Here is a 12,796-nt window from a genome sequence, read left to right as displayed (position 1 = left end):
AACAGTTAAGGCAAGCCATTGGAAATCAAGGAGGGGAAATATATGGTAGGATGAGGTCTTGGCGGGAGATATAATTTTGATTGGAGAAGGTGGAGTACTTTTCACTCCAAACTGCAGATTATGCCTCAGCATCAACTTCTCCTGGATTTCCATATCCCAGTACATATTCCTCTGCCAGACTTGCTTTATAAGTCGTGATCTCCTGGTATGCCTGGTTCGGATGTCAGGTTCGGAGAGCAGGTCTAGAGAGCAGAGTTCGGAGACAGAGTTCCAAGACTTAAAGTCTCTGAGCCGAGGAGAAAATTCTTTGGGTGAAAAAACTTAGCATGAAAATTCCTTAGTGGAAGATTTTTCTGCAGATAAGTTCGGAGGATTTTGGAGGAATTTCTGGTGAGGAAGGGTTCCAGAAATTTCGGAGAGGAGGCACACTAAAAAATGCCACATCATCATGTGGTTATCCTATTTTCTGCCTTTTACCTTATGACCTAAATGGAACAGGAACCTCTACTGAGATTTATTTAGAGTAATGTATTTTGAGCAATGTGTAGCGTTAGTGATCATGGGATCTCCCTAATAACTACAAAGTTGAACCCGAAAAGAAAGGTGAAATGGATATTGCTTATTTTTATATTGACAGTGCTTTTAAATTTTAAATCCCTTATATTTTCAATAAGTATATGAAGCTAATAGAAAATAGAATTTCAGAGTGTGATTTCAACAAACCTGCTGGGAGAGGAGGAGGTAGCATTGGAGGTGCCGGATGTTCTGGCGTTCGATGTTCGGAGGGGTCCTGGTGGGTGGGGGCCTGCCCTCGGTGCCAGGGACTGCCTTAGGGAGGGGAACCGGGTGTTCTGGTTCTGAAATGAAAATATTAATGTTCACACATGAGTGTGATTCTAATGCAGAGTAATAGCTAAAGCAGCATCATCGGTAACATCACGAAGGATATAACAAATGTGCTATAAAGTCTGGAAAGTTGTTTGGCATGATTGTATTCGGACAGTAATGATTCACTACTGCCATATGATGGTGTACTTCAACCTAATCCCTGAATTAAATTAGTAGTTAAATTGTTCAATCGAGCTTAAGGTCAGAAATTTGCTATAAGAGTGTTTGCTTAATCTGAGTGTTGCATACAACGTAAAAATACCCTTAAATTCTATGCAAAGGAAAACTATATATATTTCAATAAATATGCAATACCTTCTATTTATGAAATCTCAATTAAAACTGCATAATTTAAGGATATTTCATAGAATCCCTTAAATATTTTAACGCTTTCCTTACCGGTACGTGGGAAAGAAAAAAGTCTCTGTGGAATGATTACCATAATAATATTTTAAACTTGTCTCCTACGAATTCCTTTGTCCCTTCGATTGAACACAATGGGGTGCTCACCCATTACTCCTGCCGCTAAACTCGAAACTCCAACCCATTCTTAGCACGGCTTCACAGTTAACTCATTCCATTCGCAGTACAAATTATTCTAAAATGATTCCTTATGATTTTGAATAATGTGCACCTTAATGAAAATAACAAATATTCTGTTGCATCTTCAATTGATTCGCAGAATTGATAATAACAAATTTGGAGGAAAATATTTTTCTCAATACGCATTTTTCATCAGATGTGATCACATAGGGTACTAAGACTTTCATGCCAGAAGTCTGTTAACTTTATAACATTAAAATTCCACTTAAAAATTACACACGGGCAGAACAAAACAAAGAATTCATTTCAAAGCATAAAGAATTGCAAGTACTTATAATCGTTGACAGTTGAAACAGTTCAAGAGTACATTCCTGCTGTTAGGAGTATCAGAAATGATTACGAAGATCAAATCAAATTGCCGAGGAGTGGCCCCAAGGTCTCACTAACCTCATCTCAGGCCTGAAAACTTGCGACCATTGCTACATCAACTATCAATTACCATTTCTCGGGTCGGACATTGCCATTGTCGTTTGCATTGTAAAGTTCTTGTTAGGAGCCAACATTAGATCACCTCCATTTGAATAAAACAGTTGGCTGCTAATAACATTCGGTGTGAAAGGGTTAACTGATAATATATGTACAATTTTTGTAAAAATTGATGAATATGTAAAAAATACATTCCATCATCTAAGAACTTAACACATCACCATTGCTACTTCAGTGTGCTATTCCATTCCACTATGTCCATCATCGTGGACATTCGTTTGTTTTCGTCTTAAGAAATTGCCTTAAGTAAATGTGTAATAAAATGATCATAAGCTAAGGCAAATATTCAGAATGAGGGGTTTAAGTAAGGCTCTAAAGAAATAGAAACAACTAATTACCTAGAGAATAACCAGCCAGGAATTTCTGGCTGGTCTCCCTCGTACAACCTCCCTATGGCCCTCAGCCATCTGGCACCGTCGGGGTCTTCTCCTTCACCCTCGCACAACCGGCCCAATTCGTCAACGCCTTCTTCACGAATGGGCGGCATGCGAGGGTGAAGGTGGATGGCAGGTATGCACATCCTAGGCCCCCTGATCTTTTCCCACCTCATGGGATAAGATCCCAAGGACCCCTCCGTTTGAACCTCCACTTGCTCCTTCTCCACCTTCTCCTCCTCCTCCTTCTCCGTCTTAGGGCAGCAGCAGCACCCTGGACCAAAGCAGAAAAGAATGTATATATATTAAAATTTGTCGATGCCAGGAAATTGAATGGATGAGTCGCATAGCGAGGAGGAATTTGTGGGGGGTACGCCTCCCCACCCCCAAAATATAAAATCAAAATTACTTTGCCTAATAAAAGATAGTAAAAGATTGAAAATTCATGAATTTACCAAAGATTATTTGATAAACTATGTTTTTTGTTAAGAAAAGTGTTAAAACTAGTTTTAAATCCTCTACTCAAAACCATGTTTTTCAAAATTAACCCCTCTGTTTTTATGCTCCCCTACCCGAATATAATTCCTGGATACCCCACTGGTCTCGATCACATATTGTGCAGGGTTAAAATTGTTAGAAGGTGTGTTCAGCAGGGGTGCAGCTAGTAATCAAGGCCAGGGGGGTTTTAGGCTCAACTAGGCCTTGGGTGTGTGGTATACCCGCCAGGATAAGCTGGGGGTGTGGAGGCAAGAAAAATTTTAATATAAATGTTTCAAACTGGTGAGTTTTATGGCTTTCTGTGGGATATTTTAATAATCCTTACACCCTTCTGTAAATATATCGATCAAATTAAGTGAAGTGGATTAAACCTAAAAGTTTCTCTCATCTCTGGGGGGGGGTTTATCCCCCCAAAAACCCCCCAATTCAATTCTCCCCCCCCTCGCTGCGCCACTGGTGTTCAGATCAGATGCATTCTGGTCCTATGCTTCAGTTAGTTTTAGCTACAAAGGCGTCCTCAAATCCCGCTGCGGAAATTCGTTGGCTGTAATTGCGAAAGCATCATATGATAAGCTGTCCACAGCAGTCTCCTCTGGTTAAGTCCACAGATTTCCAGAGGGTGAATAGACGCCTCCGTAGCTTGACTGGCCTTAGCAATCGACCAAACCTCGTGGGTTCCGGCTTCGAATCCCGGTCAAAGCGAATGAATTTTACTTCGAGGAATATTCGCATTATATGTGCATTGCGGGTGGCTACGTTTAATATTCTCCGTAGCTATTCCCGGTATACTTAAATTAGTAAAGAGAAACTTCTTTTGGAAATTCGGGTAGAAGGCGGGACTGTTTGATCGTTCATATCACGAGAACCGATGATATGACGAAAATTCTATTTGAGAGCTTGTACGAGGGGAATAACGGAAGAATTAAGAAAGTGTTAAAATATAAGCCGATGGGAAGACTGAACAGAGACTCATTACAAACTAATCTTACGGCTGATGACTGATGATGTGTTTATAATATTTTTATTCCCTTGATTGACATAGCGCTCGTGAAAAAAATTATTTTAAGACATTCAACCACTATCTTTATGCTACATTCTCATTGAAAAAAACAGCGTCATTCATGAAAAAATGAATGGCAAAAAACAAACTCAGCGCTGATTCTTTTTTCACATAACTGATTTTTATTCATCAAACGAGCAACGCTTTCAGTTTATCGCATCGCTCGTCGAACACAGAATGATATCCTTATATTCTCCTCAAATTAACTTTAACCTTCTTCCGGTTATCTTTAGAAATAATTCCCTATTTCGAATTAAATTCAATTTTTAATATCAATAACAAAATCTAGCAGCTAGTAACTCGCTAAAAAAGTTCCTCGTAGTACCTTAAAAAATAAAATTAAATAGTTTAACGGATGACCTGTTTGAAAACCTACAGTACGCCTAATTCCGTATCAATTTCTGTTTTATTCTAAATGAGTACGTAAAATAAGTCATTTTATATGTTACAGCTTTTAATTTTCTGAATAATTTCCGCCTTTATACTCAATCAATTCCTAGTATATTTCGATCGAACAGTTAAAATTAACCATCAGAAATAAATGATATGTCATCGTAGCAGTATTTAAATCAAGTTCCTAAGTACCACTTACACACGATGTTTCCCATAATCAACGAAAATTGTAGTGAAAATCTTCGAAAACGTAGGACAATTCCCTTTGCTTCGTCGTATCGCTTATTCTCTAGTGAAGAGCTAGAATAACCATGGCAGCGCCAACAATGGACACATGTGATTGCACTTATGGCGGGCAATTCTCTGGCTATCCCTGCCCCATACCTTAAATCATCATCAATCTACTCCGTCTTACAAATATGGGTCATTCTACATAACTGCTACAAACATTTGTCCCTTTAGTGTCTTAATTTTCGATGAAAACTTCTGAAGGAGGATGTGGAATTTATCGAGTAATTATGCGATAAATTATTACTTTCGTACCTTCTTGGAAGGAATATCATGGAAATTTTATATTGATGTGGGATAACTAGTTAAGTAGTAAAATTACTTAATGTCATTCGAATATATATGTAGATTTTTTATGAATACATTGGAACTAAATGTTGAAAATACTAACTTCGCAATGAATTCACAGTTTATTGTGTCAACTAAAGGATAGGTTCATTGGGTATATTTCTCACTCCTTCTTAGAGTACTTTTTATTTAATCATTTGTGAGTGTTTGGAATTGATCCCGTGAATTACTAGCAGAGGGGTGGAATCTGGAACGGTCCGGTCAGGTAGGCAATGGCCGAGGGCCCCGATCGTAAGGGACCCCAACAGCAGTATTGTCCATCGTGAAGCCTATGCGAAAGGTGTAATAAAAAAGACTGATGTCACTTGAGCGAGAGTTTTTTTTTTTGCTATTTGAAATTCTAGGTTTTCATTCGTTGTTTATTATTTAGATTATACCCAGTGTAAAAATAATGTACAAAAAAATAAAATAAAGGCGTGAGATGGCAAAAGAGAACCTAATATTATTTTGAAAGGGTTATTCGAAAAGAATATTTTATAGTTTTTGCTTCCATTGGAGTTTTTCCGAGGATAAATTCACTAAATATATAATTGAGCCATAATACATAATAAAATTGTATGATCAATGGAATTCTCAATTTGTATAGTATTTATTATTACGGAATGTCTATTTTTATTTACTTTTATCAGGTTTTTTATGATCCCAAAAGTCGTCGAAATCCATTTCGGGGAATGAAATATCCTAAAATTTTTCTGAAGAGGCCCCCGTATTTCGTAGAGCTGAGCTGATCATCATGAGCTCTAGCCGAGGGACCCCAATTATCGCAGACCCTGGGTGGAATAATAACTTTTAATCCGTACACAATAGAAATCGGAAGAATTGTAACACCATATTTATTTCTCTTCCTCGTGTTACCTTTCAAAGTAATATACGTGACATACATTACGTTTTGAAATGCAAATGGGATCATTTTAGAATAATTTGTATTTCAAAGATAAAAAACTTGTTGAACCCAATTTGCAAATTGTAGAATTTACAAAAATATTATCATTGTAAAAATGTTTGTTTTTTTCGAATTTTAACAATCTCAGGATTGATATTTTCATTGGTCCCATGGGCTGAAGTAAGACAGTTGTAAATTTTCGCAACATATAAAGTGGGCAATTTGAAAAATGTGTTGCTTGATAATAGACTCTGCATAACGTAGCGGACTTTTGAAGAAGGTAGCGCTGGAAGGAAAGGAAGGCTCACAGATCACTTCTTTAGTACTCCATGGAAAGCTACCGTAATCGGTAGAATACTGTAATATATTCTAATTATATTTTTGGCAGATAATTATAAATTTATAAATTATTAAACAATAGGAGCAATAAAAATTCTTAATAGCAATCATGCGATGTGTAATTTCAAATATTGCTCCTAAAAATAGCTTATGGATGTATTATATTTTAGCGATTTGGGGGATGAGGGGGCCTCAGGGGAGGGGAGCGGCAAACTGAACTTGGCCCCCCTAACTAAACTCCGGCCCTCTATTTCACCACTCCGCCTTTTCATCTCGTATCCTAAGTCTTTCATCCAATCTCCCTTTTCCTTGCCTTTCTTTTGTTCTGACCCATCGCAATCGGTCCCTCGAGAATTTTTCTTCCCTTGCGTTGAGAGCAGCCAGAAAGAGCATGCAGAATAGCCATGTGCAGTAGGGTGGGTCGAAAAAACGTTTTTTTCCCTGATCAAATTTGCCCTATGCGGAAAAGTTGCTGAATGATATAAGGATCTTATTACTTTTTGTGAGATTATTTACTACCATATGATGACTAATTTGCTAAAAAAATAAATTAAATCGAAATAAATATTATTTTACCTGCGACTTAATATCCCTCAAAATGGAATTTTAGAAACGTGGGCAAAAATGAGTTGTGTTGTGCGGGTGGTCTGTACTATAATTTTGTTGTTAATTCATAGACATGGTTTGAACCATAGATTTTGTCAAATAAACTTCAAATTTCATTTTTATAAACTATAAACATGTATCCACTCTTTTATATTATCCATTATCCTATATTTTCATAAAATACGTCTTCATAGCCGTTTGATTCTGAAATCAGCCTGATTTTTCACATACTTTTGAACTTTAGAGCTCGGGCGGCAGTGGTTAATATGATACGATTTGAAAAAAATTTTGTGTGCGAGATCATTATATCATTTCGCAACTTTCCAGCAAAGAACAAATTCGATCACGAAAAAAAAACGTTTTTCCAGCCCACCCTAATGTGCAGTGCCCAAGTGCAAGGTTGCAGTCGATGAGCGAGAGAGGGGAAATAATACAGGTGATGGGATGAGTAGAAAGATGTCCTTTAAGCAAGGGAATGCGTTACTCAGTGGCGGCTCGTGAGTCAAATGCTAGGGGGGGCGCACTCCACCGGGGGGTCATAATTTTTTAATATTTCGTGTATTTTATTAAGTTTTTACGGCAATCTAGGAATTAAATTTTGTGATGCCATATGTTCCGTTTTTTTTCAACAAAAATACCTAGTTTTCCTAATAAAGCTTGATTAATAAATACTTAATGCAGAAGACTCTCGGTCATACGGATCGGCTTAGTCCGGACTCTCGATTATACTGATCAATGATCTTGAAGGATAAAAATATCTTTGCTGCGATATTTTGCAAATACAAACGAAAATACGTAACTTTCGGTTTTAGCGCCTACATTCTTTAGGCGAATATGCCCGCAATACACTTCTGTTGCTCGTTTTGCAATCATAATGCGTTATTTGTCAAATCTATACAATATTTGCAATGATTTATGTAGCAATGACACTTGTAACACCTGAGGAGGGAGGGGAGTGTCACTGATTTCCACTAGGCAACTACTAGAATGCACGCGCTTTGCTATGGCAAATGTAAACTTTGATTGAGGTGTTCGCGTTGCTTCTTGAATACAATATGATTTAAAATCAATAATTAAACACACAATTTTAACAATATCTGAAATACTCACATTCCTGTAGTTATATTGCAGAAGTCCATCCTTCTTTCCTTTTGTCCAGCAAAGTGATCAATTACACGTTCGTTGAAACCAGCGCCGGACAACAATTTCTTTCCGATTGAACACATGGCAAAGGTACTAGTCTATAATAAACAAGGGACTTAATAAACAAGGGACGACACAAAATAGGCCGACGAAAAATAAGATCAAAAAGAACAAGGTTGCTGGACACAGAATTGGGACAATTTTTCCCTATATTTCCCTAAATCAAAAACGAGCACTGGTGATTAATTAAAATTGTCTTCTTGAATGTACACACAGCACTAAGAAACTTCTTAATCGGCAATTACTCACAGTTAACTCCTCGAAAATGATGTCTGAACTCATTTCACTCCGTTCTTTCCGAGAGTCTTGCCATTACTATAAGGACGACTCAAGGGAGATAGAAGTCGTGGTCCACTAATGCTGATTCAGCTGAGGGACGAATTTAAGGTCAGCAAAGGCATTCAAGCAAACAGAAGACGTCACGGACTATCTCCTTGAGTCTAAGATTCATATGTGGTAAACACACGAAACGCCAACGGGTGGCACTTGGAATAACCATGTCTTCGAAATAATTGCCATGATATAATAGAAAATAAATTCTAGATCGTAAAAGAAGACGACTCTGAGCCACAGATGGGAGCTGTAAGGATCTCCGCACCATGATATGAACTCTTCGAAGCCACTTAAATCAGACCCAAGTGGACATTTTCCGTCAGACAGCTACCGCTCTGCCGCTGAGGAATTAGGTGAACATGAACTAATAGAACAAGGACGGCTAGAAAAATGATGAATCTACACACAAAAGGTGCATTGTACGCGGCACTTCTTGGCATTCATTGAATGACTATTTAAAGTCACGTTTTACGGGTTAAATCATGTTCAATCCTTCACCCTATCACGCACGCACCTATTTCTTAAATTATAAATCAGTGGGGAATGTTAACTGATTTTTCCCAATACTGCAGGCCTTTTGATAAATTCATCTGAAAAATAGGTTCCGCATTTCTAATCATCGGGAAGATATGAATACATTGTTAAGGCCTAAATATTATAACATTAGTTTCCCCAAGGTTCTTGAAATTCGTAATCATAACAGAACTGTGGCAAATACTCGAGAATAGTTTTCCTACGTCAATACGGCCTTTAAGTGGTTGGATTTTATGTGTTCCGGAATTCAAGCACCCAAAAACGCAAGCATAATGAGATTCTGTAGCAATACCCTCCAGTAATTAAAAATTAAAATCGTATAGCTACACCCAGTACAGTGACCATTCTGATTCCGTAGGTCCCTTTTCTGTGGCAGCACCAAGTAGACGCCAGATTATACGCCCGCCGGCCGGCGCAGCGATGTCAACTCACTCGTCGCTCTGCGCATTCTCGGACGACGTCCCAAGATTTCCATAAGGCACAACGTTAGACGCGTCATAGCACCAGCGACCCCCACCACTACCACTCTCCATATAACTGCATGGGGATGGATTGGGACGTTCTGGCCAGCGCCCCACGGCTACAAATACGAACGTCTCGCGCTATTTCTTTTCGTGTTTTTCCTACACTTTCGATGTATGCGACTGAAAAAACACTCTGATTATTTAGATGTATAATTATAAAATAATGGATATTAATATTTTTTTACTTTTTAAAATATTTGGGAGGGGCGGCGTCCGAGAGTCCTTATGGGCAAGCCGCCACTGGCGTTACTTACGGCGAAACAGAAACACATTCCTAACGATTGATATATTCTTACCCACTGGTTCTGCTCCCTCCAGCCCCTCGCCCGAATGTGCGGAAAAGACAAATTTTTTATTATAAATAAGTACATAATTATTCAGTCAAAAATGTTCAACTTTTCCACAAATAGGGTGGTTTCCTATTTTTTTTATTGCCTAAATCGAAAGATCGTTGATCGAAAGATCTCCTGGAGTGCGCATTTCACGCTCTTAGATTTTCGAATGACGATATCTATTTTTCACGATTAAACGAAAAGTGAAAATTTTCAAGCGCGCGAAAACGCGACGGCTAAGTATGAATGCTGGTAAAAACCCCGTGTGACGTCGTTCTGGTTCCCGCTGCCGCCAAGTGAGGTGACCTGGGGGCGAGGCTTTGAGCGCTGATACGACGCAGGATGCTAGCAGGTAGCTGAGTACCCTGCTAGCAGGTAGCGCTTGGCTTAAATAAGAATTAATATTCCCCTACTGGCCTTTTTCAAATGAGGTTAAAATTGACCGTTGTCATTCGTTTAAACCGGGAACCAAATAATTTGTATATTATGAATACACTAAAGGTGGGTAACGAATCACAATCAATGCCTTTCGTTTTTTTTTTTTTTGATGAAGGAAACTACCCTATTGAGTCCTAAAATAATCAATTTAGTTGCTTATGTGAGGGTGTCCATAATCTAGTCTCGGCGTATTAACGGTGCTTTTTTAATTGCTTAAAAATAAATAGAAACACACGTTTTGGCAACCACCAATGGCATTGTTGTTCTCTGAACTAAAAGAGAGTTGAGTTCCATTTCTGAAATAACGTAACTGTTCCGAATCCACAAAAAACGAAAATCTCAACAAGTTATCGACCCAGACTCGACCAAGAAACTGTTGATTCAATAGAAATCATCCATTGGCCTGTTTCGCAAACGGTGATTTGAAAGGAACTTAAAAGAAATGGAATCCGGCGATCCTAGCAGAGCAAGCAGCGTACCTAAATTACGGAGGAAATCTGCGACTCGGGAATTTACGAAAAGACTCCAATCACGAAACACGAGCAATGGACGTGGAGATTTCTTGCTTCATGAAGACCTTTAGAACTATTTATCCGTGGAAATAAGTAAATAAACTATGTTTTGAATGAAGTAGCAGCGGAGGTACCTAAACAGCAGAGCAAGGAAACTAAAACGAGAGCGAAGATTTATTTATTACTTGAGCAAGAACCGAAGACGACGGTCGTGGAATGCAAGACGGTTAAGACGATGCGGGAAAAGCTGAAGATAACTTTCGAGGAAAGAGTTGCTAATCATCTTGTTGCCCAAAAAAACAGCTGATTCAAATCAATCTAAGGCCGTGTTCAAGCATACACGATTATGCTAAAAAATTTATCGCGATCGATGCGAAGTTAAATGTCATCGGGAAAAAGATCGATAACGGAACTTTCGTTTCGGGGCTCAACTCGACATTACCTACAGGGAGTTTCTAATGGCGCACTGTGACCGAAGCCATCAAATCGGAGCTGGTGAGGCAAAGACTGCTGCTGATGGAAGGCAACAAGTGAGCCTCGGAGTCCGAAGGACAGGAGTTCGCTTTCGTCGTCAAACACGACCAAAGGCGTAAGGGAGAAAAGCGTGGAGGCAGAGGCGGCCCAAGTAACATTTTTGGTTGGCCCTCTGTTGGCAGATGGTGGGACACAGCGGTTGGCCCATGGTATGATTTGGCCACCTCGCCAACCGTATCCCAACCAACGATTCCCCAACGATGGGCCAACAGAGCATTACAGTCGGGCCTTCGTATTTCCAACCAGAGGCCAACCCCTCTCCAACGATACGCCGTTGGCCCTTTTAAATTCTGCCATCCGTTTCCCAACAAAAGCTATATTTTACTGGCATTTCTCATTTTTATAGAATGAAAGTTTAATTAATTTACCTCCTCACTTGATACGATACCGGTAGATAGAATCTTTACCTTTAACTCCCTATAAATCAAAATGAAATTAAATACATTAACAATCAATGCTATAGGACAAAGTAAGGTTACAGTGGTTAAAAGTGGAAAACAAAAAATCAATATCAGTTCAGAAGGTCCCCAACTTTTATTTTCACAAATTAGGACAATTTTTATTAGGACAAAATTAGGAAATTTCAACAGCACCTTTCCATATTACAATATGGCACACACAAAAACTGTCCATCTTCTTTGTAGGGCAACAAAACACACTTAGATAAAATCTGGGTGGACTGCAATTTGCATGCAGGTACTAATTTTTTTGCTACAAATATACCAATGGTACCACTTCTAAGAGGTAATTCAAAGAAATCCTCCTTAATTTCAAACATGTCACACTGCAAGATGTACACCCCTGAGTTATTTGATTCAATTGCCTTCACAATTCCTATTCTCTGGTCTTCGGTAACGAAATTTTTAAGTTTAGTCCATTTTACTTAATTGGATTAAGAAGTGCAAGATTTAGGGATATTAATAGGAATAACCGAAACACTGATTGAGTATAATAGTTGATGCATTTTCCATAAAATAATAATTGTGCAGATGTTATTTAGGTTTACTCATACAAATTCAATCTCATTCTCTTCAGAGGGGACTAAATCACTCACTTCGTCCATTGAAACACTGTTTTCATTAAAACTTCCACTGATACTAGATATGCCACAATCTGAAAAAAATATACATATCGATCTATCTAAATTAATGATGAAAAGTTTAAAATTCCACGAAACTATCTATTTAAGGTAACATGATTTTAGGAATGCCAGTTTTGTAAGACTTACCAAATGAGGTCAATGACTTATTTTTGTTAGAAGCACTCGACTTATTTTATTTAACTGCTATCACAAAGACATAGTGAATGATTAACATATAAAAGCAATCCCTAACAACCAAACAAGTTTAGGTTGTTAGGTTGCTAGGGAACCATGTGAACCGTATCCTGCAACTTATGCAATCGTACTATAATATTACGATGTCCCAACGGTGGCCCAATGATAATCCATTTCGTAGGGCCATCGTTGGGGATTTCCGTTGGGCCAACAGCATGAACCGTTTCGTTGGGCCGACGAACAATATCTGCGTTGGGCCAACAGTGGAATTTGGTAAGCATATCCACCCACAATGAGCCAACCGTGACTACGGTTCCCCAACCGAGGCCCAACGGTCAATGCTA

General features: G+C 38.6%; 1 protein-coding gene across 1 annotated transcript; it reads right to left on the bottom strand.

Annotated features, from left to right (window-relative positions):
• Positions 1 to 714: 714 nt before the first annotated feature.
• On the bottom strand, positions 715 to 5,601 carry LOC124160487. The gene is made up of 3 exons (XM_046536343.1): positions 5,559 to 5,601; positions 2,316 to 2,625; positions 715 to 857 (listed from the first exon to the last, which is right to left on the bottom strand). Exons 1-3 carry the CDS (start codon positions 5,599 to 5,601, stop codon positions 830 to 832), a joined length of 381 nt encoding a protein of 126 aa, XP_046392299.1. The 3' UTR covers positions 715 to 829.
• Positions 5,602 to 12,796: the final 7,195 nt, after the last annotated feature.

This window comes from Ischnura elegans, chromosome 6, assembly GCF_921293095.1.
Source record: "Ischnura elegans chromosome 6, ioIscEleg1.1, whole genome shotgun sequence".
Lineage (NCBI taxonomy): Eukaryota > Metazoa > Arthropoda > Insecta > Odonata > Coenagrionidae > Ischnura > Ischnura elegans.
The sequence above is the reverse complement of the archived record's forward strand: the minus strand, read 5'-3'. Positions and strand labels throughout refer to the sequence as shown.